At 34.3% G+C, this 27,408-nt stretch overlaps 1 protein-coding gene across 1 annotated transcript in view; it reads right to left on the bottom strand.

Annotated features, from left to right (window-relative positions):
- The window catches only part of Zdhhc2 (zinc finger DHHC-type palmitoyltransferase 2), a 73,854-nt gene continuing 46,446 nt past the window's right edge, over positions 1-27,408 (bottom strand). The window contains exons 4-13 of the mRNA XM_063234605.1: positions 23,488-23,608; positions 21,341-21,410; positions 20,255-20,287; positions 15,174-15,294; positions 12,951-13,083; positions 10,380-10,506; positions 9,998-10,090; positions 5,512-5,624; positions 3,093-3,167; positions 1-2,154 (exon numbers count right to left, since the gene is read on the bottom strand). Of these exons, the coding sequence (XP_063090675.1) occupies positions 3,127-3,167; positions 5,512-5,624; positions 9,998-10,090; positions 10,380-10,506; positions 12,951-13,083; positions 15,174-15,294; positions 20,255-20,287; positions 21,341-21,410; positions 23,488-23,608 (852 nt within the window). The 3' untranslated portion in view covers positions 1-2,154; positions 3,093-3,126. The remainder of the gene's footprint in view (positions 2,155-3,092; positions 3,168-5,511; positions 5,625-9,997; positions 10,091-10,379; positions 10,507-12,950; positions 13,084-15,173; positions 15,295-20,254; positions 20,288-21,340; positions 21,411-23,487; positions 23,609-27,408) is intronic.

Raw genomic sequence — 27,408 nt, 5'->3', positions numbered from 1 at the left:
TTAATGGAAAAAAAAAGTTTATTCATTTTTAAAATTTTTCAAATCTCATTCTAATTTGTGTTGACGTATATATTTAAGAAAGTACATAAAAGACCTAAAGGGAGGAAAATTAACAAGATTGTAGTAGAGTAAAAGGTTAAAATCCCTCTTTGTTTTTTTCTTGGCTTCCAGTTTAATTCTGTCCAGGAAAATAGTTATAGTAGGTACTGTGCTTTCAAAAAACCTGCTTGCATATAATTCTTAATAAGTCACATCATACTGTTGCCCTTAAGAGTTCTAGCAGGAGCTCTAGGTTCTAGTCTGGCACTTCAGGTAATGATAAGTGACCAAAAAATACTTGAAGATAAAAGTGAAAATGTATCATATTGTCTGAGATTTCTTCAAGCTGATTGTCATCAAACTTTTTAGCTTAAAAAAATGTGAAAAAAATTACCATCCTACTATTTAAAAAAATGTACTCAAACTGTAAAATGGACTTGGTTGACACTGGTTCTTCCATGAACACATTTCATATGAAATTCTTTCTATTTTTCATGAGGATGAGTAACTGCAAGGATCTGCTACACCACTATGTGCTGGTCTTCTAGCTTCGTGTTGTGTTAGACTTTTGTTTATATTGATTACTTAGCTGAGTTTAAACATAATCAGTTTTAACTTCCCAAATTAGTAACAAAGAAAATACACAGCTTACCCTAATTGTTAACATTTAAAAAACTTACACTCAATTCAATATTTTTAAAAAAATGAGTCATGATCTTCTTGTAAATAGTGCATACAAGGCACAAAAGCTTCTGAGTGTACTTACTGAAGCCAAACATTTTGGCATCCACAAACACATCATTTTAGTTTATCTTAAATTCCCAAACAGTTCGCCATTTAAAAATATATGATTTTTGCTTACTGATTTTCATAATTTAATCTTAATGGGTATTTGAGGAAAAATATAAATGAACTGTCATGTTTTAATGAGAGAACACAAATAATTCAAATATCACTGCAGGGTTAATCCAGTGATCCATCAGGAATTCTTAACAGATTTAATATTTTCACTATATTAAATAAGAAAAACAATCTAAAAAGAGATTCTATAAAAGCAAAACCAATTAAAGAATATCATTGCCAAATTTCATAATTGTTAACACGGTTTTTACCTCCTCCCCCCATTCTAAGATTAGAAGAGCTGAAATTACATTTCTGATGTATTAGAATTACTTTGTCAAAAACACTATATTAGTTCTGACAAAAGTTTTCTGGCCAATTGCTTTATCAGTTAGCTCAAGCTTCAGCTTCATACTCATTTTTTAGCAGGAAACAAAGATTAGAATTAGGATTAATTAGTGATCTTCAACTGCAGGCCACTTAAACTTTGTAATGAATTCATAATCAATGTAATGAATTCATAGTTCAGTTCACTTAAGTGAACTACAGTTCACTTATAGCCTGAGGTCAGATTCACATCAGAGGGAAAATAATCATGTTCGATTTTAAGTTTGATTTCTTGACACTGTCTTCTTAAAAGTAACTAGTAAGTTTTATAAATAAAGCTTATCATAATATGATTTCAAATCTTTTAAATCTTAATATTAGTCTCAATTGTCTAAATCAGAAGTTGGATGGTCCAGTGGGCTTTCTGTGTAATAAACTGTGCAACCCAAATATATGGATGAAAACTGGCCCATGAATTTATTCCAGTTTTTGACAGAAGATATTTCCCTTTTGATTCATAAGCCGTAACTACTTTTAATACTTAATAGGATTCCAGGTTAGTTATAACAATAAATGTATTATGCTTTAAGCAAGGGCTAACTAATCAGTTAATATTCTGTATATCCTGGGATGGGGATGATGTTCGGTGGTAGAGCACTTGCCTAGCGCATGTGCAAGGCCCTGCACACTGTCTCCAGCACTGAAAAAGAAAGAAAAGAAAAGAAAAGAAGAGAAGAGAAGAGCTGAAAGAAAAAAGAAAAGAAAAAAAAGAAAGAAAACAGGAGAGAAGAAAGAGAAAAGAGAAGAGAAGAGAAGAGAAGAGAAGAGAAGAGAAGAGAAGAGAAGAGGAGAGAAGCTGCATATCCATCCAGCCGAATGAATATAGGAACAACTGGCCAACGGCACCTTCCTGTGGGAAGCCTCTTCCATTCTTGTACAGCTTGGTATCTGGAAATGAAACAGAAGACATAAAACAAATTGCTAACCATAAGCAAACAAAATCAAACTAACTTCATTGATTATTTGTTGTAAGCACCTACATCCCTTGTTCAAAATTGTTTTATATGCTGGAAGGCTAGGTAGATATGTTTTTAAATAAAGGCCTCCAGATCAAAGCTTCTCAAACTTTAAAATGCATACACAAGTAGGATCTTACTAAAATCTACTTTAAGATGCAGGTTGTGATTCAACAGGTCTCGTATGAGGCCAAAGGTTCTACAATGGCTTCCAACGTGCTGCCAGATCAGTCTGAATGGACTCTACATTATCTATTATTTTAAAGATAACACATGATATAAGGTCTTACTGTGACAGAATTGGGATGACAATAGTTTGTGCTAACAAGACATAATTATTTTATCAGAAAAGATTCTGCTAATGGGTAGTCAAAGAGGATGACTATTTATTCAAATAATAAATTCTATGATCTTATGAAATGAAAAATGACAATAGTTTTCATATAATATTCAATAATTAGGATTGAACTTGCCATTTAATGAAAAATTACACAAGCGACCTTTTTCATCAATTAAATCCTTCCCCACTTTGGCTCTTTTGGAGACAGGGTCTCACTAGGTAGTTCAGGTTGGTCTGAACTCACTTTGTAGCGCAAGCAGCCTTCGAACTCAGCCTCCCAGAGTGTTGGGATTATCGGTGTGCACTACGACGTCTAGCAATTTAGTTGAGTAGTTTATCACGTTCCTGTAAATACTAGCTATTGTTGAGGCTAGGTTCATCTGGAGAGGCCCCCCCATGACTTCTACGATTCCACAGGTCAAGAAGAACATCTGAGTCACTCAAAACTAATGTTTATGGAAACAAGACTAAGAAAATTGCAAAACTATTAAAAACATAAAATATAACCATAAAGAAAACACTTATCTTACTTTTATAAAATGTGAATTTATTTTTCTTGAAGATTTAAGTCTCATTCTCCATGGTTAATGCAGGATTGCTCAGACCTTAAAAATAGAGCGTACATTACCATGCTTTTATTGTTTCTGAACACAGGCAGAGTTCACTTATTCATTAATAACTAACCCCTGAATATTTGCAAAGGTGCCACATATATAGGATGGATGTTTGCAGGATGGTTTATAGAAATACGAACACTATGCAGTGTACAGTGTCCCAGCAAGTAACACAGAGAGGGAGGAAGCAGGGGAGAGTGGTAAAAACAGAGCTACACGCCTGGAGAAGGAAGGCAGCCAAATAACAAAAGATACACCAAACAGGCTTTGTCACATCTCATTTCCTCATTCTTTTACCTTCTATCTCATTCCAGTCAAACCTCCTTAAACCCTTTCTAGTTCTGTTCTCATGTTTTCCTCCCTTCCGTTACACCATCCTTTAAATTTTAGTTTCTCCATTCACCCTTGACATGGAAAAATTATTATAAATGACAAATAAGAGTGCATAAAAAAAATCAAGAGACCACTTAGCATAGACTGTAAGATAACACACGCGTCCCTTTTGGAAGAAAGGGAGCTGTTTAGCCCCCAACATGATCCCCAACTCCACATCTCCTTTGCTTCTGAGAAAATGATGGTTTTAAGGGCAAATGGGGATCATCAAGTGTTGTCCACGCCATGCCCCGTGCTCAGCATGGATGGGCAAGGGAAAAAGAGAGACCAAGCTATGAACACTCAAACTGTAAGGATTTTTAGAGGGCAAATATATTGTTCCAAAATAATACCTTTTAAAGAAACCTTGTGTTTTAGGAAACTAAGGTTGATCACATATTAGATATTTTTTCAATTTTTATTTTTTATTCTTTGTGGGGCACACATATATAATATTTGTTAATTGTTTTCATTCCCTTCCCCTCCTGTCTTTCCCACCTCCCTCCATTCTTGGTCCCCTTCCCGTCTGAGATAGTTCTGTCTCCCTATTTCCTATTACCTTTTACTATGCTACTGACCAACTCTTCGCTTCCCTCTATGACTTGAAAGTACAGTGAGCCCAAGTCAGCAGAAGGTGGGTTTCAAAAAAAGACTAGAAATCCAGAAGAAAATGTCTGAAAAAGCTGTAAAATGAGTCAGTCTGGAGATTCTTTGGCTGTTAAAGCCTGAACTGTGATGTACAGTTTTGAGCTCATTTATAGAGACTGCACATAGCTATACACATCTGCATTGTAACCATATTGTTTTGCTTAATCTTTACCCTGCAAAATAGGTTTTAAAGAAAAAGATGATAGGAGAATCAGCACATTTGCAGACTGGGGAGGAGAGAACCAGGCCTCACCAGGAAGTGATCTCCGCCTGGAAACCATATCATTTTCATTGTGTTGTTGTGTCGTGTTTTATTCTCTTTTGTTTTGTTTGATTATGTTAAATCTGATGGCATGAGTAGCTACTTAAAAGATAGCAAGCCATCTCATGGTAGCTATTTTAGATTTACTACTAGCTTGTTTTGATGTTCTTTATTGCATTCATTGTTTTGTTTTTATTGTTTCTATTCTATTCTGTTCTGTTTGATTTTTACTGTCTGAAGGTATCTGCAGCTATTTTGAAGACAACAAAAGGCATCTATGGTAACTACTGTTGATTTTGTAAGGTTTTGAAGTCCTATATCATTTATACTGGTTTATTTTGATTGGTTTTATTCTGTTTTATTTTTGTTGGTCTTATCCTCTTTAAAGTAAAAATAAAAAAATAAAACAAGAGAGAAAAATACTAAATCTAAAAAAATGTTACGTAACACATATACACTAATAGGTACCCAAATTGGAATTTGTACTTGGGTCTGACTTCAAAGTCTTGTTTGTTCTTGGCTAATACATTATATTGATTGAAATAATCAAAAGATGAAAATCAAACACAAGAAGAGAAATGTAATGGAGACATGAAAAAACTTCAGGCAGGCTAAGTTATGGTAATTATACAATCTTTTTTGTTTGTGTTTGTTTTTTTTCTGAGACAAGGTCTTGCTATGTAGTTCAAAATGGCTTTGTACTCAATATGTGGCCTAGGCTGGCCTCAAATTTGCAGCAATCCTTCTATTTCAGCTTCCAAATGCTGGGATTATAGCCGTGTGTCACCATGCCTGGCTTAAATTTTTTACTTTATATATTTCTATCTTTTAAAAGTATATACCAATAAAGATTTGGTTCTTTAAACTGGAAAAAAATGTAGAACTGTTTTTTAAAGAAGTGATTTTCCACTGCTAACAGAAATTCTTTGAGAATAATTCTACATTTACAATGGAAATGTGATTCCAAAAAACAAATTCCTAGGTAACATTTGGAATTTTTCACCTTTTAAAAATAAAACATATCAAAAGATGGCCCAAGAAGCATATGCTTACCAGCTTTGCCTTTTCCTAGATGTGTGCTGCTCTCTGTCCAAGGTTGAGAATCAGTAAGAAGGTGGCTCTGGGACTCTCTCAATGGCTTTGCAGGAAATTGATGGTTTTCAGGACTGATAAATAATAATTATCATCACAAGTTAATTCTTAGTAGCACTGTTAAATATTTTTCAACATATGGATATGAAATCACTGGAAATTATGGATTACAAGGTGATTACAGAAAGTACCCAAGATAATATGGAGACTAGAAGAAGAAAACATTAAATAATACTGACTCACAATGAGATAAATATTCTATCTTCAGCCTCTTTAAGATGATAATCTCTAACTCACAAAAATTAGACAATCTCTAATTCCAAAAATTTCCAAACACAGAGAATATGCCTCAGCCTCAGATGTTAGCAAGTAAGAAAATCTGTTATAACTTAATAACATTATTTTATTATCAATTTTATATTTTAAGTTACATTCTCTTTATGGCAAACTATACTAGTTTCTCATTTATGACAGTGATATAAAGTTTTGTTTAAAGAACTTTAAATGCCAATCTAAAGAACTATATTAAACAAAAAAAATTTTTTTTTGTACCAGGGATCAAACTCACGACCCTGTACTTGCCAGGCAGGCACTTATGCCACTGAGCTAAATCCGCAGCTCTCTAAACAAAATTATTAAAGAAGTAAGTGATGTGCAGATATGGAAAAAATATAGAGCTGACACTCAGAAGACATATTTGAAGACAAAATATCTAGTGTTTTTAAAGTGACCTAACTGGTCTTGAACAAATAATTCTCTATCTCTTTGCATAAATCAAACAACAAATTGGGACATTATCTTGCAGGACTGTTGTAAATATCTGACATCAATTCTCATAAAACGTGTTTAGTTTTGGGAGTAAGTGTTGAAAAAACTGTGTTTAAAATTCAAGTTTTAACGTTGCGGTAGATCTGCCACATTGCAATATATTGAATGGTATAGAAAAATATAATAATATTTCACTTAGGAATAATCACCATGGACACTAGTGAAATTTTAGAACACTCTGAAATAGTAATTATAATAATATTCAAAAGAAAAAAACACTTGAAATTCTTCTAAAATAATTTTATGTATTGTAGTTGATGTATTTTTAAGGTTATAATGATAAGCTTTTGTTTCTTAATAATCATCTTACACCTGAAAATTTAGAATGTTTAGTAGCTCCTTATTAAAATTTTGGAGGTAAATACTGAAAAAAAAAAAAGAGCACAACCACATATCTGTGCCTATTTGTGCGAAAAACAACAAAGTCAACAAGATAAAAATGAAAAGCCCTTTAATTTTTACTTTAATTCTTATTATTTCTCAAGAGAAGGACAGATCAGGTACTGAATATAACCTATGTCTTGGCTTAGGGGCTTCCTGCACATCCTCTGCTAACAGGACTACTGGCAAAGATCCATTCTTTCAACAATATTTATTGAGAACTGATATCAATAAACACTCTGTTCTCATGGAAATTTAATTGTAATGGAGGCAAAATAACAAATTAAATATATAACAAGTCAGGGAACAATAAGATCTTAACGATGGGGGAAAAAGAGCATAAAGCGAAGCAGGGGAGCCGGGCCACTGCTTTATGTAGAGTTATCAAAAACTGCCTCTAGCGTGAAGTTACACTTAGGCTGCAAGTGAATGAAGGGAAGATAGACCATTCAGGTATCTGGTGAAAGAACTCTTAGGAAGAGGATTGACAACTGTAAGATACCCGGAAAAAAAACTGTTGGAAATGGGAAACTTGCAACTAAAAAGTTACTAAATAAGGTACTTGAGAAACTGTAAGTGTGTATGACTGAGGATTATAAATAACAAAAAAGTGTGAAGCAATGAGGTGTCTCAGGTCTAATCAGACAGGGTCTTGTAAACTGTGGTAAGGACAGGCTTCAGCCTCCTAAAATATATAGATGAGATGGGCAACCTTTGCAGGGTCTGAGCAGCAGAGTGACACAATTCCAGTTCATTCTTAGTGGTGAAATCCAGAGCTGGGAAGAGCAGTTAGAAAGCTGCCGAAATTACCTCTGTGAGAAGTGATGATGGTTTAGATGAGGAAGGCGCTACAGAGGCGGAAAGAAGGTAATCAGATAATAGGTGTATTTTGAAGGGTGATCCAATAGGAATTCCAGGTGGAATAAATACAGTACAAGGTAACTTACAGAGGAAACTGAAGATAATTCACTGTTTCTGTTTCTCCCTGACCATCTGGGAGAATGGAGGCCACTAATATTGATTTATGGACAAGTGGAAAAGAATCAGATTTATATGTGTATATAAATGGCTGGGAATCAAATTCCAAGTTCTGCTTTGATTCTGTTCAGCTGGAGAGGATTTTTTAAAAATGTTTTATTAGTGCATGTTTGTTTGCAGTGCATAATAATTACATTCATTTTGGAGAGCTGGTAATGCACATATCTTAAATCTTTTTCTTTTCCTTTGTCCTCCCTTCCTTCCTCTTTCCCTCCATCTCTAGACCCCCTGCCCTTTTGCAAAAAAATTCATGGATAGGACTGAAGTAGTGACAGCAGTACTAGCCACAGAAATTTTGAAACCATTATAGTATTTTATAGCAGAAAGAGACTTTAGCTGTCAAAACCTAACCTCCACATTTAAAGGAAAGAAAAGAGAGGGCTAGAAAGCCATCTGAATTTTTTAAGATCACCTAGCTAGGTAAAGGGTCAAAAACTAAGTTTTCTCCAAACCCCATGACATTCCATGATGAAAGTAGTTATGTGATCTCTGAAATCTACAAGTTAGTAAACTAAAAAAACCATTTAACAAGGGTTAAGAAATATTATCATAAATTACTACTAAATTTTATAAAAGCTTAAAAATATATCTTAATAATTTATTAGAGCCAGATTTTTTCCCTGCATTTAAGTATAATGAAATATATTAACAATTATCTTTGTGGAAATTTCAAGCCAAAACTCATACAGCACGACTCAGTAAAAAACCATGATGTCTTTGAACATCCCTGTGAAATACATCAGAATGGGCTCTTCACTAACTGGAAGAGTCTTGCCCGTAGCCAGCTGACTCTAACAATGGAATGGCAAATGCGCTGTATCTCTTTTGACGATTTAAAATGATTTTAGAATGGCTGCAGGAAAAGTGCATTGCAAAGGATTCTTGCTCACTCCAGGCTCCAGAAAGAAAAAAAAGCATTATGATTGATAAGAAATATTTGGTGGACAAGAGAAGGATTGGGAAGGGTCCTGTGTATGAGATATTATAGCAACTAAGAAAATCTCTAGAATTTAATAAAGAATGATACTATAGTTTTGCTTTTCTTACTTTAATTTAAAAATCAGAAGTAGGATCATACTCAAGCAAATCTGTTGTAAAGATGTAAAATCCATTGAAAATTCATAGATAGTGTTCAAAAAGTTTAAGCAATTGTGCCTTTTCCCAGTTAGTAGTCAGCATTAAATTTCAGTTTTTGGTTCCATTTTAAGATAGAGTAGAATTTAAAAGAAAGCTTAAATGTGGAGCAAAAATCTCTACACAATGACTTTCCAAGATCCTTTTCTCTTCTGTCTTCACATACACACACACAAAAGAAATGTCTCAGAGATGTTCAGAAGTTCCTGAAAAGCACAAAGGACACAGTGCACATTGATAATGGCGCTGTCAAACAGGTGTGTGGGGGCCATTTGATCTCCAAAGGCCTCAACCAAGAAGGTTTTCTGATCTTTTCAAAAATTGTCAGAATGAAAAAGACACAGAGGCCAAAGGAGAATTTTACTCTGACTGCTCACTGCAGCAGTAGGGAGCTAATTTTGACTTACACTGTTTTCACTGCCACATTAAAAAATCATACTGTATTTCAATCAGCTAAAATATACACAGACTTGACTCCTATTTACTCACCACCTAGACCAGGAGTGGCTAACCTAGCCCCCCCTTTTTTTTTTAAGACAAAAGATATTAATGTATGAGTTGTTCTTTTATAAACTAAAACTTTAGTATTCAGGCTTAATAGCAGCAAAAGATATTAATAGATGAGTTGTTTCTTCTAAGCTAAAACGTCAGAATTCAGACTAAATTGCTGTGTTGGCACTTCACAATAAGAAGGTGAGTTTTGGGTTGCAGTTTGGGCATTTGTCTCTAAAAGGTTCGTCCTCACTGTCCTGGACTATTAACAGATTTTAAGACTAATTGAAAGTCACTGTTAACGCTGCCCCATCACACTCTTTTACCTCCCTCACTCTAAGTGGAAACCACCGTAGTAAACCACATCATGTTCTTAGATTTTTTTCTCCAAAGGAACACATATCCAAAGGACATAAGAGGATAAAATGCATTATTTGAAAATAAAACAACAGGGGCTGGGAATATAGCTCAGTGCCACAGTGCCTGCCTGGCAAGCACAAGGTCCTGGGTTTGATTTCTGGTACCCCCCCCCAAATAAATAAATAAAACAATAACAAAAAAGCGGTGGGATTACTTTTTAGCTGTTGAATTCAGTCCTGCAGGAGTAGCTGGTTGTTCAGGATCCTGGTTGACAAGGCAAGTTGGGAAGGAGCAGCCATCGCCTAGACTATAATCAAAACAAAGACAGCTGAACTGTGCAAAAGACAACAGAGTGAAAGCCTAAGAGAAAACAGGAAAACAGGCAGATCACACATGGCTTCAGGGCACTATTTAGGGTAACAAAGAGTTAAGTGACCTTCATGTGGATATGAGGGGAAATCAAAGATGGACGTTAAAATTAGAAGTTACAATGCAGAACTGTAGACCTATGGAACAAGAGATGTTTCCTGAAATTGTCTTTTTATTTTTTTGAAGTACTATAGTTTAAAAACCTGAAAACTTTAATAGCAAAATACCTTGAAAAAATGGGTAGCAACCAATACTTCTTCTCATCACCAAAAACTTGTCGCATGTTTTTACTGAAACCCAAGCTGAACCCATTCTTATCAGTTCCGTGTCGAAATACTGGACTTCTGAATGCCTCTAAGAAGAAATGATAAAGCAATCATGTGAATAAAGCACACACCTACTCACTGATACTTAGAAATACATGGTGTAGTAGAAACTAATGAATGTTTACAATTTTTACGATAGTAAAAGACACACTGTCATTAATCCTGCAACATATTCCCCTAACTTCAAACACGAATTCCAGCATGCTGGCTACTTTCTGAAGCAACTCTGGAAGTCCTCTTTTGTGAGTGTCTGAAGTTGCATTGTCATGACTGCCTCAATGACCTTGATCGATTCAAAACCTTTCTCATTTGTTTTTGACTTTGGAGAAGAGGTGTAAGTTGCACGGTGCTGAGCCAGTGAGTCAGATGGGTAAGAATACGCCATGCTTTCACGAACCTGGTTTTCCATTGGATGGCACTTAACAGCAGCATTCACTCTATTTTTTATCACACCTTGTGAAGACACCCAAATTGTGAAGACATCATATTGTCTGTGGATAGGGATAGTTTTACTTCTTTGTTTTGGGTGCCTCTATTTCTTTCTGTTGACCAATTAGATATGCAGTACAATCCCAAACAGCAGTAAAGCAGGACATCCTTGTGCTCTTGATGTTAGAGGAAAGCTCCAAGTTTTTGATATTAAATGATGCTAGCTGAAGTTTTTTCACAATGCCATTTATCATGCTGAGGGGGTTCCCTTCCACTCTTAGTTTGCTATGGCCATGTGTTTTCTTAAGTAGGAAAGAGTGTTTGCTTTCGTTAAATACTTGTTTCTGTCCTGACTAAGGTGATCATGTGGTTTCTCCATTATATTAATGCATTACACAATCTGATTGATTTTTAGACATGGGGCTGGGGATATAATTCAGTGGCACAAGCACATGCGTGGCAAACACAAGGTTGTGAGTTTGATTCTTGGTACAAAAACAAACAACCAAACAAACAAAAAATAACAAGTGACTTTTAGGCATCAAGCCACCTCGTAGTCCTAGGATAAATCTCACTTGATCATAGGGTATAGTCCACTCAATATTCTGATGAATTTGGTGTGCTAGTGTTTTTGTTAGGGACTGTTGCATCTATATTCATAAGGGATATTGGTCTATTGTTTTCTTGTAAGGTCTTTGGCTTTTGTGTCAAGATAATACTTGTGTCATAATATGAATTAGGAAGTATTACATTCTCTTCTAATTTTTGGCAAAGTTTGAAGAAGAGTTGGGGTTAATGACTTAAATATTTGGTAGACTGCAACAGTGAAACTATTGAATCCTGAACTTTTATTTGTTCTGAGATTTTTGATTACTAATTCAATCTCTTGTTACCAATCTGTGATTTTCAATTTTTTTCTTGAGTCAGTTTGGTAGTTTGTTTCTAGCAATTTGTTTATTTCATTTAGTCTACCTAATTTTTGGATGAAGTAGTACTTCAGTTCATGAATGCTTTTGTTTACAGTTTGGTCACAAACAAAGCATTTGGTTCACAAACAAACATTTGGTAAAATTTAGTTTTTGTTTGTAAACTCTACATTTGGTGACAAATACAACCATGGCCATCTTTCCCACACAAATGCAAACATGGTCATCTTTTCTAAAACTGCAGAAAACATTAAGTTTGTGAACCAAGGTACCACTGTACAACAGTTCATAGTACTCTCTTAAAATCCTTTTTATTTCTGTAAAGTCAGTAGTAATGTCCCCATTTTAATTTCTAATTTATGTAGTGAACCTATACGTATTTTTTCTCACTAAGCTTTGTCAAATTTTCTGATATCTTTAATTATCCATTTCATTGATTTTCTATAATATTTTTACTCTTTATTTCTATTATCTCCTATTTTTATTATTTCCTTCCTTCGGCTGGCTCCAATTGGTTTTACTTTGGTATTATTTTCCTGGTTCCATAAGTTGTAAATTATTGGTTGAGATATTTCTTCTTTTTAAAATATGGGCATTTACAATCACAAATTCCTTCTAGAGCCACTTTTGCTGCCTCCAGTCATTGTAGGGCTTTTGAAGATACTGTTTCCTGTACCCAAAAGGGTCTGGCTTTTTCCATGGCTGACTTCTTAGGCTAGGTTCTTGTTGAGGTGAGCTCTTCTCTGGCGACACATTCTAAACAGGGACCTTTATTATCCCCACCCTTTTACTCATACTTCAGTATTCACAGTTTCACTCAAAGTACTCTGCATTTCATATTTTTATGTTTTTTAAATTAATTTTTGTGCCCCTCAATAGACTGTTTTGCCCTTGCCCACCACTGTACATACATAATGCTTTGCACACAATGATGACCAATAAATATATGGAATGCAGGAATTTACATGTGTCTAAGTAACACTCCACAATAAAACACAGATAACCACGACGATTTTTACCACTTCAGGACAGGCTACTGTTTAATCATAGGATAACTGTCACTGAATACCTATGTATGTATTTGAGGTTCTGTCAACTACAATAATTAGATACTCACCTAATGTAGATTTATTTTTGCTGACTAGCCAACAGTGATAGCCAAACAGAGAAGACAAGCTGACAGAAAACATAGCTGCAGCAAAGAATAGAAACATAATATGGAACTTGGCTTGAGTATCAGGTAGGCCATTCTATAAAAAAAAGGAAGAAAATAAAATGCTTTGTCAAATTTAAACGTAAATTAATAAGTTCTTTTGGCTAAAATTTTTTTTTTTATTAAATTTAGATATGGAAAACAGACACACAGTTTCATGTTAAAACATATCTATTTCATTCAATTAAATGTATAGTGGAATATGAATATATAACTGAAAAAGATTGAAATGTGGGATATTATATTTTAAATATTTATTATAAATAAATTATTGAAAAATATATTTGGTTAGTATAAAATGTAACAGTAGGAGACAAGATAAACTATAAAAGGTAGTTTTAAATTTACTACTTGGACATGTTTTGCTAACATACTTAAGATTCACAAATGTTTAGTTTTATTATAATTTCACACAATGTAAGTTTAATGGCCTAATTTGGTTGCTATTCTCCCTGAAGTTTTATATTATTATAGACAATAGCATCACCTAAAAGAATACATACAGCAACGCAGCCACAATAATACTTCAAACTCTTTTAAATGACAGTATCAAGGAAGAGACCAACATTACTGTGCAGTGAATAACGCCTGTTTAAAGTAAATTTTGCAATATCCATGGGCTGAAACAGGCCACTTCAAAGCAAACATGACCCTTACTATTTGTCCAGGGAGTTCTGGGCTGCAGGGTTTGGGACAATGGATCCCTAGTGACGCACTAGACCTGCCAGGGAGAAGCCACATCTAATAGAAAGTCGTGGTGTTTCAATTCTTGTCCCTGTCAGACTGACATAGGACACAAGATCTCACTGGTAGCTTTTGGTAACAGGTGTAGACAATGGAAACTCTGGTCATTCCTTTCCAAATGTATTTGTGGGTTAGAATGAAAACCACCCACAGGAATGAGGTGCAGTACAATAATATTCTCCATACATTCCTTAGGGATCATCCTTCAAGCTGGAGGCTGGCCTTATCTCTGAACCCTCAGCCCATAGCCACTCACTTGTGTATTCCTAATGATTAGCAATGTAACCGACACAAAGTAAACATTTGATAACTCTTTGGAATCAAATTTAACTCAGATCTTATACACATAATCTAACAATTTGGTCTTACCATAATTAAAGATAATTTAATGAAAATGAGGAAGCAATCTTGGCAAAGGACAAACGGCTTTTCAACCATCATTTGGTCTTTTCAAGGTCTATCACAGGTCATTTAAAATACTCTATTTTAATATTGCTTTGCCTTTACCTAAAAATACAGTGCAGAAAACATTTGAATATCTAAAGCCTAATAAAGCAATAGCTAATAAAAATTCAGGACATCAGTAGGTTTTAAAGTAATCCTACACATGAAAACACTTTTTTTGAAAATACTGAAAAAATCTGTGTATACAGTCAATTTTCATTACTTGCAATAGTTATGTTCTACAAATTTGCCATAAACACTTAATTTGTGAATACTGAACCACTGTTTCTAGGGAAGATAGAGGGTTATGTCCTGCAAGTATCTTGTCATATCTTGATCATCTGTCAACCCACAACCTGTTTTAATATGTCTTTGTGCTGAAGGGTGCCTTATTTAATGCATGGTGTTGATTCATTAACATGGAACTCATGGCCAGGCACTATAACTCATGTTTGAATGAAGCTGCTTTATCACATATATTTCCTCTATCAGACACATCAGTCTTGTTTAGAAACACTAGAGAGCATGATGTCTGAAGACAATTTTCAACAACAAAATGAACAAAAAGCACAAAAAAGGGCACCAAATAGACCGTGAAGAGCACACTTTTGTTTACTGTACAACAGCTAAAACAAGAAGGTAGAGCCCTGCCTTATTTTACCTCACTCTGGAAAGCACACCTACAGCACTTGATTGTTTCGCTAATCAGATGTCTGCAGGCCATCTTCAGCCCCGTGATTATATCTCTGTGCATTGATTTGGAAGCTACTGATAGTTTTGGAGGTAGTGCATACACAGACACAAAACCTGCAACTAATAAGGACTGACTACATAAATCAGTTCAGTTCTATAAAGCCAGTGTCGGAAATAATTCATTGATGAAAATCTATAGTATACATTTTTGTACACTTAACAAAAGGCACTAAAGTAGTGACTTACTGTCCAGAATTTGATAAAATACTGTAAATCCGTAGCAGCAATAAAAAGGCAGTACAGCAGAGAATAAGCCAAGAAAAGGAGGAAGAATTTATAATTTGAAAATCCAACACAATTGTTCACCCTGCCAACAAAACAAAAGTAGTCTTAATAAGTTATATATCCTTAGCTTAGGTATAAACACACTCAAACGTAACATAGTGTTTGATTTTCTCTCATTTTAAATATGCTGGCATTTTTAAAAGTAAGTTGTAAAAGTTATACATGTAAACAATAAAAACAAATTACTTCGCTTAAGTAATTTCTATGTTTAGATGTTCAATATATGATATGTAGTATTGTGTTAATCAACTTTAATTAATGTAATGATATTTCATGTCCCATTCTAAAAGTAAGAAGATGCCTAAAAGCATAGACTTCGATAGACTTCGTGAGTCAGGCAGATTACAGGAATTCACTAAGTCCTTCCTCTCTGTTATCTTTGGGTTCAATTTCCAACTATCATTAAATTAAAATATATTAAATCTCCAAATTTGATGAACCACCTTCACATTCTTCTTGTGGGTCATTACTGAAAACTGTCCAAGCATATTAAGTGGGAAGTTTCAGAAAAGAAGTAGGACTAGAAGCCAGACAGCAAGAGTTACTACGCACATTTGACGTTAGATAATTACGTGGCCCAGACAATAGATAACTATGCGGCCATCTCTTAGAATTTCATTTTTTTTACTTATAAAATAAGCACTTTGAGATGGTTTCTGATATTCAGCTCCATATTCTATGACACTGAATATGAGCATTTATAAATTCTAACTCTAAAATCATTATATGGTGGGTAGGGATGGTGAAAATTGTACCATCATGTTAATTAATAAAAATATAAAAACGACTCATTTTATGGTCACTCTCAAAATTTTTCCTTTTCACAAAGGCAAGGGCATTACTAGCTGACCCTGCATACATGTGATGCAGTATCACTGACTGAATTACTACATTGTTAACTAGTATAATGAAGCTACTGCATATAATATACACATACTGCTTCTTCTGCTCAAATGTCCTATCCCCACTCTAATGCTGGTAAAATAATCTCTCTGGATTTTGGTAATAAAAAGAAACATTTTTCTTCCTAGGTTTTAAAAATAAAACTATGTCTGTATGAAAAAAATGTTTATTTTTTGCCTCAAAAATTACCAAGGGATGGGCTGGGGATACAGCTCAGTGGCATAAGCACCTGTCTGGCAAATGCAAGGTCATGAATTCAATTCCCAGTACCAAAGAAAGGAAGAAAGAAAGAGAAAAAGAAAAAGAAAAAGGAGGAGGAGGAAAAAGAGGAGGAGAAGAGGAAAAATGAAAAATCACAAAGGGAATAGCTTTAGATTTAGTAATTTTTGTATATAAAGGTCTTGGTTATGGAAAAAGAATTCATAAAGATGCCAAAAATCGTGGTTGTACATTGTATGAAAACAGATGTATTAGCAGCTCTGGAAATTCCAAGGAGAATGCAAACCACTTGCTGAGACTGCTTTTTAGCACTGGAATGAAATAATGGCAAGAAATATTGGAAAGAGTATGAGCCTAGTCTAATTGTGATGTGTCTTACTGTCTTTGGTTATCTGTGTAGTTTCAAGAAGAAAGAATGGGTAGAAGAAGGTGCTATAAGACTGAACAATTAGGAGTAAACAAAGACTGTTGTGGAGAATTGACATGGATAATGCAGAGTGTTTCTGTTCCTATAAAAATATAAGAAGCAGACGCTGTTTCAAATGATGATGGGTAATTTGCCTTATTGGGCTATGAAACATAGGACAAAGTCAGTTAATAAAGATCAAATATTTTAGTTTGATATGTATATAGAAAGAGTTTTGACGTGTATTACCAGAGGAAATAGAGTAGTTTTACTTATTTTGAGCAGTACCTCATGTTCTTCATAACAAGCAGCTTTTTGGTTAGACTTTTGTGGCCTACTGCTTTGTCAATTTGACAAAGAAGAAAACTCATTTTGAATCTAAGCTCTCTCCATCTGGCAAAGGAATGACTTCATATCAAGAAACAAGACACAGGGGCTGGGGATTTAGCTCAGTGGCACAAGCACCTGTCTTGTAAGCAGGTGGTCGTGAGTTCGATCCCCAGTACCAGTAAAAACAAAACAAGACACATTCAAGGTAAAGACCTTTGCATGTTGTTTTCAGTGAGGAGCTCAGCTGTTGGCTGTTTCAGGCTAATTGCTTCCTGAGGCTAAACTTGAAGAACAAAGTAATACATTGGGAAAGTGCCCTTTCAAACACTGGCTATGTGATTCTGAACCCATAGCTTTTCTGAGACTTCCCTCTTCTCTAAAATAGAACAAATCATTTCTATTTCTCCTGTTCTTTTTATTTTTCTAAGGATGATAGATGTTTGCTCTCTAGAATACAGTAGGCACTCAATAAATTAAACTTAGGATTATTTGCTCTTATATGTATTGCTAATTTTGGCAAGCATGAGAAAGTATTGTTGACATGATTAATTAAAAATTTATAGTAAAAAAGAAACACTTTTCCAACAGAAAGTCACATGAAGCAAATACTACAGAAACACTTTTAAGTAACAAGTGTAAGATTAGTCCCCTAAATCCCGATGTAAAATTTTAACTGACCAAAGCAGTTATGTTGAGAACACTGGAAAAAAAACCCAGAAACACTTTTTAACCTCATATTTCAAATGCTCAAAGTTGACAGGGACTAAAGTTCGCAACCAGATAGAAAATGGCAGCCTCATGGGACTATCCTAATGTCCATTCATCAAGAACATTCACATAATAGTTGTAAAAACACTTTTTATGTGTTAACATGGAAACAATTTAGGATATGCTAAATGAAAGAAGCGACTCATAAACCATACTCAGTCTACAGTGTAGTCATTTGTGTTTAGAAAGAGAAAGGACACACACACACACATTTAGACCTCCTGAGTGACTGTGACCAGAGCAGCATTGGTTCTCTGTAAGTGGGGAAAAAAAGGGGAGTGTAGGCAAGAAAAACAAGTTGAGTTAGGATCTACGGCCACAAGGATGTGTTGTGTATAAACCTGTGTGTGCCCTGTTGGGTACAGGACCCAGGGCTTTGCGCATGTTAAGCCTATATGCACTACCTCAGAGCTATACTGCCAGCTCTATACAAGTTTTAACTTAAAATTTCAGTTTGAATTTTTTAAAACAGTAGCTAGTCCATTCAACTGTCTGTTACCAGCAGAATATTAGGCCCCTGGCACAAAACCCTTCATAAATTAACATGGTTACTGTTCTCAGCAGGAAGTGGCCAGAGTCGAGACAGTGGCAGGGCTGGGGTTACAGCACGGGAAATGCCTGCAGTGAGCAATCAGTTCATTAAACCTCTCCCACAGGGCCACTACCAGGTAAGTGCAATGCAGTATGTAAGTACGCCATACAGGTATTTTTAAAAACTCCAGAGTCCTATATACCTGTTTTCTTCACTGATTTAATAGGATCTGTCAAAATCTGAAAGACTGTCAACTCTGAAAGACTGTCAAAGACTGTCAAGTCTCTTAGCTGGTTTAGAAAATTGCTTGTAACAGTGAGTATAACAAGTACATGATTGGTTTGGGATGAATACTGACTAATCCACTTCTCCCTTCCTGATCCTTTATTAAACTGGTAAAAAATTGAAGTCAACCATATGCCACTTATTTTTTTTTACCACTATTAAATATTAAATATATGGAGTCCACAGCAATCCATAATAGAGTATGTTTAATCTGAGTTCCTCAAAGCAGACCTCTAGACCAGAAGTTTGATATAGTTTGACACGAAGGGAAGGGTGGGGACACAGTTCAGTGGGAGAGTGTTTCCCTAACATGCATGAGACCTGGACTCAACTGACCAAAAATTAAAAAACAAAAACTTATAAAATGAAAAAAGAGGAGAAATACCACTAAAGTATGTGTTACTGGCTAGCCCCTTGCTGGTTGAGGGACCCAAAAAGTGTTAAAGCCTTGGCATCTCTGGACTGCCCAGCTTCTGAGCTAAATAGGCTACCGAGGTAGAAGAGAGCTGTCAGATGGAGAAGCAAAGAATCACAGGTGTCTAAAAAGGAGACGGAGTGAACTCACAGGTGGGTCACGAGATCTTTCCAGGGGGATTCAAAGAGATTAAGAAAACTTATAATTGAATGGGAACACTTGCTGAAAGAAAAGAATGAAAAGCAAAAGAATGAATGCAAATGTAAATCAGTACACAGGAAATATATTTACAGAGATCTTTCTTTAAGAAGGACATCATTCTTACAGGAGTTGACTAGTCTTAACACTTCAAAGGGGAAAATCTATGCGAAGGAAAGAAAAAAAGAGATATACAGGTGAGAAATCTAGAATACTGTAAACTCTACAGTTTCCTACTGTTCCTACTGAGAGACCCACTCCCTAAACAAATATCCAACTATGTCTACTGTAGATTTGTGGAGATACATAACTTTCCTGTAGTGCCATCACTGAAAGAACATGACATTTCTAGAATAAATATGATTAATATTCAAAACAGCCTGGATGGTCATCTTAGCATGGCTGTCAGAAGTGTGTATATTGAGATGAAAAATTATAGGGAAAAGAAGGAAAATCTGCCTGCAGTAATTAGATCACTCCAACAGCTTTCTATTAAGTTGCCTAATCTGATTTAGAAGTACTTGAAAACATTAATTAATTCTAAGTGGGAAATCATGTTTAAATATATCTGTGTATTTATATTTTTGCTATTCTATTCCCAAAAGTATTATCATTTTATTTAAACAGTTCAACTTTTATTTTTTAATAGAAAAGTCTACTGAGGTATTACTATGTAAAGTTAGTGGATAAATTTTGTATACATTTCTCATGAATATTTTAGTATCTGTGTATATATATACATAAACATAAAACCATTTGTTTTCAACAACATGTAAAATTAACTTTTATCTTGTTAACTTGCTGGCTAGTTCTTCTGAGTTAATTAAATAAAAATTAAACTAAAGCTGAAAGCATTTCCTATATCAACCAAAGTCATTTATAAATATAGAAGTGATTTAATTTACAAGAATTTCAGCCATACTCACCATGGGCAATGATGATCCATCTTCAAAATACATCTAAAAATAAAACATAAAACTCAAGAAAATTTAAAACCCACAAAATTTAATTTCATTAAATTATAAAATGAAAATATAAAACTGTTATTTCAAACAGTGTGGCAAATACTGTAAAATTTCATAACTTACAATTGCATAATAGTAAAAGTTTTATCTAAAATAAACACTACAGCCATTTCTACTTACAGTATAATAATAAGCTTTATTATTTTCATTTGTTTTGAGACAGGGTCCCAAAATATTGTCCAGGCTGGTCTTTAAACTGCAATCCTTCCGACTCAGTCTCCTGAATAGCTGGGATTGCAGGCCTGTACTGACTGTACCATCACCCCTCATGTAGATTTTTTTTTTAATAAAAATTTTTTTTTTATTTAAGGAGAAAAAAAAATATAAAAAGGGTACAAGTTATACAGAATTTCAGAAAACATAAACAGTAGGAAATCACTAGTTAATATATTACATATTGTTATCTTAGAAATAGTTGTTCAAGTTATAAATTTAAAGCATATAAAGTGGACTTTCAATTCCAGCCTCATGTAGATTTTTACATGCTTTAAAATGCAAATCAAAATTTTTCTAAAAATAATGTAACATGTCAATATACAAATGCCTTATGCTGAAGAAAGTTCAAAGTATCAACAGATTTGCAGACAGTCTAGGTGAAATTATCCCTTTAAATGTCAATTCTTCAGCCATTAAACTATCTTGTTTATATAGCATATTAAATGTAGAACAACTCTGGCATGAAGTCACATGAATTATCTTTATAAAGATGGAAAACATTCACAAAAGAAGAATCTGCTAAATTTAACTACCCAAGTCAGCATTACTAAAAATCATGTACTTCATGTCATCATGGATTTGGGGAAGAGGGACAACTGACTGTGACCCTATGCAGCACAGTATTAAAAGTAAGCGCTTACACCAGTTATATTTTCTAATAATGATCTGTGAAGCATGAACAAGGAAAAAAGATGACAACCTAGAAAGTAGAAAAAAGACCAGATAAAAGACCACTCCCATGTAGACATGTTAGAAGAAAAATTTCCTTACTTATCACAGACGGAACAGTGATGGCAGCGATCTGGTTTTATGAGTTGGCATCTGTCACAATATCGGATTGCTAGGAATAAAAAGTTCCACTTAGATTTAACATGGGATTGAATACATAATTAAATGGCTTTTTATCATTTCTCCAAATTTAAATTCTAAAAAGCATACTAAATTTAAACTTGGTTTAAAAAAAAGATATTCAACTGTTAAAAAACATCAGAAAGACTTGTCTATAGCCACAGTTCTCTGGAGAGGTTTCCCAACGGTACCTGATGGGGGAACTTTTTCAAAGGCATTCTCGATGATCAGTAGTTACAGTACAGGCATGCGCAGATATTTGTGCAGATGTGGCTATTTCTATTTACGGATAGGTCTATTTCTCTTAATGTCTTGCTCGATTAAGTAAGCTTATTTCCTCTCCATAACTGAGTGAGAATACAACCAGCCAGCATAACTGGATAAGAATGCAACTGTTGCCAGGCATAGTGGCACACTCCTGTAATCCTAGCGCTTGGGAGACTGAAGTAGGAGGATTGCTGCAAGTTCGAGACCAGCCTGGGCTACAAAGAGAGCCCAAGGCCAGCCTGAATCACATAGCGTGACCATTTGTCAAAAAGAAAAAAAAAAAAAAAAAGAATGCAACTGTTGAAACAAAATTTAGACATTTACAAATAAACTCTATTAATTGCTTAACTTGGGAAAGATCTAACTCTCTGTTAGGCAAGACACAAGATTATAAGTGGATACTGAAGGAGGTACTTTAATAGAGAATTTTATTTGTTTGCTTGTTTATAGTTTTTCTTTTTGAGACAGGTTCTCATTATGCAGTTCAGGCTGGATTTGAACTTGCTTTGTAGCCCAGGCTGGCTTCAAACTACCAGCGATCTTTCTGCCTCAGCCTACTGAGTTCTGGGGTTATGGGTATGTGCCAGCACACTCAGTTCTCAATAGATAATTTAATTCTTGCAATAGAAGCTCTCATCTTTTCACCTGCATTACCAATATCAAAGAATGGATGATTGATTTGGAGATGTATTTCAATACACCAGCATCTTATAGGTTGTTTTTGATCACTGAGGATTGATGAAAACAAACAGGATAAAACTGTATGAGAATTACAGGATAACACACAGGATAAAACTGTATGTTAGAATTATGATTCTAACATATGTAGGCAAACAAATACAAATAAGATATTAATGGAGAGTTTTACATTTCTTAATACTAAATCTTTGAAACCAGTTGTGTATTTTACAAATAGAGTGTGTCTCAACTTGAATTAGTCATACTTTAAGTGCTCAACAGCCCAACAGCCTGGTGGATTCCATAATGGGCAGCACAGGTCTAAGGGTGCAACATTTCAATAGTTCATGGGCACTGGTTCTTTTGTTTTTTATAAAAAAGTATCAAATTTATTTCACAGTTTCATTTTTAAATTACAGCTGCTGATAATCACTGTAACTTAAAATTCACCATGAACATGCAGAAAACATTATTAAATTATTAAATGCTATAGCAAATGAAATTACTGAATCATATATTTAGAAAAGTCATGTTTAATATTCAAAAGTTCTGGTTATACTACTTAATCAAGAGATCTTATGGTCTGGACCTAATGGGCACCAATTCTTAAGACAGTTGTTTAATTAGATGTTAAAATATCTGGAAAATATGACCCAAGAAATATACATTAGGTACGTTGTTTTTGTAAAAAACAGTTTAAATTTCAATGATGGAGATGCATAAGTTATAGAACTATTGTGACAAGTTTATGAAAAAATGGACTTAATAACTGTATATTCATTATAGATGTTTTTCTTAAATACAATGATTAAAGGCTGCAAAGTTTTAAAAATGAGCTCTCATGGAAATCATGATTTCAACAGCTCGCACGTCTTCACTGAGTCACAATGAAGTAGGAGGAATAGAATTAAAGGCAGCTCTGATTTAGTTGAGAGCTCTGTGCCACAGTGTTATTTAGGTTCCATCCTGTTTCATAGGATTGTACAGGAAGAATTTAATAGCAATCCAAGAAATAACACAACATTTTAAAATGAGTGTTTGACAATGTCGGGTATGTAAGTGCAAATGGGCACCACAACACCCCCTCTGGCGACTGTCCCAAAGTGTTCACTGTGTGTGCTCACCTCCGGACATGGTCCTGGTGTAGATTGGAAGATCTTTGGCCGCTCGCCTAAGGACTTCCTGATGGGCTTCTCCTCTTGGCTCTCTCTCCAACAATTCTTTCTCTGCATAAGAGAGATGGAACTGTGGAATAAATTTAAATTTTAATCAGTACTTCCAAAGGAATGACAACATGTTGGTCTACGCTGCTACATCCGCAGGTATTTTTATGAAGTATTAATGGTATACGGTCTATTCAAAGAGGTTATAGAGCTCAAATCTGGACAAACTTATTAAGCTCTCAGATCACTATGTATCTAAAGAAAGAGACTAATAGTATTTCTGCCAAGTTCTTTAGGTATTCATGAAACTCAAAAGGAACACAATATCAAAAGTGATTATAAGCTGTGGCATTCTATCCAAGTATTAATTATGTAATAGATAAATGGGCCACAAAACACATATGGCTCAATAGATGAATTTTTCATGTGAATATCATTAAGAACAAAAAGAAAAACAAATCAATAAAACACATTTTCTCATCTAACTAAGTTTTAACATAGGGATAATTGTTACATAAAATGTCCAGTACTCAAAAGAACTGTTCATTTTACTTCTTATACTGTCAATTGGTCCCATTAGTTAAAAATCTGTGAGAAAAATGAAAAATTGCTTGTGTTCCTACTTGATAACCACACATACATGTACACAAGCAAACATGAGTTCAAAAAGTCTGTCCTGTGTGGACTTTCATAGACATGTTCCAGGAGACGTAGACAAGGAAAATCACAGCACCGCTGTTTGAAAGATAAAAACCAAATTCAGGCCACTGTCCATCCAAAGGATAATATGCAAAGCAGCTGCAGTAGAATATAATCAAAAATACTTGTGGTACTTACAGTTAGTGAACTATAGCTGTGTAAAACAAGGAATCAAACCTCAACACACTGTTGAAAATAACACCAAATTGTCTTATAGAACATGTATAAAATTACTTCATTCCTATAAAACTTTAAAACCAGAAAGTCAAAACAATTCATGTATTTTTTTATTTGGTAATAAATGTATAAATGATACAACTATAAAATAAGAAATAATTAACATAAAATGAATAGTCATTACTTCTGGAAGAATCAGAGACATATAACTGGGGAATACTTATGATACCTGGCAAACATAAATAATGTTTTATATATTGACCGAGTGATTTTTATTTTTTTAATTATTAATATGTCATATACACATTTGTATGTAGGAAATAGTTTAGTTTTTAAAAAAGTGTTTTAAAGGTGATCTAAATTTGTTAGCTCAGAAAGAGCAATTCAATGAAAATTAACCATGATATTTTTCAGAAAAATAAAAACCTTTGTTTAAAGGTTGACGATGCTACTGAGGTTATTAAGAAACAGAACAAATTCTGCTTTTAAATATAAACAATTTTTAAATTACCACAGTGTTCCTGTGTGCGTAACTTTTTGTTTAACCTCTGTAATTTCAGACTCAGTGAGGCATGATGATGCACGCCTGTAATCCCAACGTTTGGGAGGCGGAGGCAGGAGGATCGCCATGAGTTCAAAGCTGGCCTGGGCTACACAGTGAATTCAAGACCAGCCTGAACTATGTAGCAAGACCCTGTCTAAGCAAACAAACAAACAAACAAACAACCAGATCCATTAAAATAAAAGAAAATTAAATTTTTTTTTCTCCAAGTGTAAAACGTATACAGTATGAATTTTTCTAACTAAGTATATCAAGTTTGCTAGCATTAAATTAGCAAATATATTAGTTGGGCTTCTCATAAGTTTCTTTCTTTTTTGGGGGGGCACTGAGAATTGAACTCAGGACCTTGTGCTTGCCAGGCAGGCACTTATGCCACTGAGCTATATATCCCTGACCCCCACAAGTTGCTAAGGTATTTGTAAAAACTATTCTTTAGGTTAAGAGGTCCTCCTGTTATTCTCACAGCATTTGTTTAAGTGTTTGAAATTATATCTCAAGTAGTCATTTTTCAAGAAAATACTGTACAAATAACAAATGAAGGCTCATTTTAGGGAAGTTTATTATAGTCTTTCAATCAGTTATTCTCCAGAGTTTGCTACCTGAAATCTTCAGCTAAGTAAAAATGAAGTATGTTTACATATTATTTTGATTAATGCAATATGTATAGAAGGGCTTGTGTGGCACGGGCAACATTGCAAGGAAAAGCCTAGAAAGGAGCTTCGCTGCCCGATCCCACAGGCTGGGCAGGGGAAGAGGCAGATCTAAATGTCTTGGAATCAGACGAAAGGTTGGTGACTGCATTTCTAAAGAGTGGAAAATTATCTCATAATTGGATAATAAAGCCACAGGGTTCATTCCGTTATTTCAAGGTTACACTGAAAAACAACTTCAATGGAAGGTTAATACTATGAAAATACTGTCACCTTTCAGATATTAATAGAATTCAAGAACTGAGAAAAATTTAAGTTGTTTGCTGATCTATGACCTGCAGTCATTGGTTTAGCAGGGGATTTACCAAATGTTCTTTCTTAAAGTTCTAGATTGGACATTATGCACCTGTAGATGACATTACTTTAAAATTAAAAACTGAAAGTGCTATCAAATTTTTTAAAGTAATGAAAACACCCACATACCCACATTCAGGTGCGCATATGCAATCAAAAGGCCTCAAAGTAGCTGGGTATCTTCACTGGGCTTCTGGACCATTTGGCATAGTACTAAAGGATGTTGCAATGATGTAATAGTCAAAACAGAAAGATCAGATCACTGCGGAGAAGGCAATTTTACTCATGCTGATCCTTTGTCTACAATGCTATTTCTCACACCCTTTCCTAATCTGTGGCCCTAAAATTAGTGATTTGTTCAAGGAGCATGCCTTCCTTTAGGAACCTGGAGAATGTTATCAGAAAGCAAGATTTCAGGTCATACATAGTTTTCAAGTAAAGAAGAATATAATTTTATAAGAATACTACAAATTAGGAAAACAAAACTAAGATCCAATAAAAAAGAATACTCACAGAATTGTATTCATGCAGTACCAAGGGTCTGATAAAATTCGTAATGTTGGAAATAGTTACAACCCTTTTGGGAAATAACTTGGCAAATGACTTAAATTTCCTTGATCTAGTAATTCTGCTTCTGAGAATTTATATTATGGTAATAATATAAAATAGGGATAAAGCTCATATGTATGAAAGAGCTAATGAGATAGCATTATATATATGAAAAGTTGAGATCAGCCTAAAAATACAAAGTGGATTTATTAAGCGTTTCACTGAAAATATTATGCTGTTATTAAAAATGGTGGTAAGCCAATGATAGACTATTAAGTAAAAAAAAATTGTAATAGGTACACTCTACACAGAAATAATTACAAAAAGATTAAAATGCAAAGTGACTGAATTAATGGTATGGGAAATTTTCCTTTTCCTTTTTGCCTCATCTCTGTTTTGACAATGTTATTTAATGCAGTTATATTACTTTAATATTGACAGAAAACTATCATCAATTTAACAATCTTACTAAGAAAAATTTTGATTCACATATGCCAGGTTTCTTATGTTCTATCGACAGGAACAGGAAAATATTAACATTATTTTTCTTGTGTTAACTCTACTTCTAATTTCTGAGCTTTTATGTTACCTCTACTCTTCATTTTTTAACTCAATTTTTCCAAAATGTTTAGCATATGAGTGTTTGTCAATTTAAGCCCATGATCCTCATTTGATAAGTGAGGAGTGTCTGATTGCTAATGAAATTGAAAAAGGACCCCAAGATTACATTTTGTTCATGGAAGAACTTAAGACTTTTAACCTCCAGGCAAGGGTTCTTTCTTCCTACCAGTAGGAAGTCTTTTGACCATGTAGCACTCTATGAAAAACAATGAGACTACATCATTAACATATGAGTGTTTACTAATACATGTATTATTAGCTAGTACATTA

Source organism: Cavia porcellus, unplaced genomic scaffold (assembly GCF_034190915.1).
Source record: "Cavia porcellus strain 051 isolate PalLab524CR breed Dunkin Hartley unplaced genomic scaffold, mCavPor4.1 scaffold_24, whole genome shotgun sequence".
Classification (NCBI taxonomy): Eukaryota; Metazoa; Chordata; class Mammalia; order Rodentia; family Caviidae; genus Cavia; species Cavia porcellus.
The sequence above is the reverse complement of the archived record's forward strand: the minus strand, read 5'-3'. Positions and strand labels throughout refer to the sequence as shown.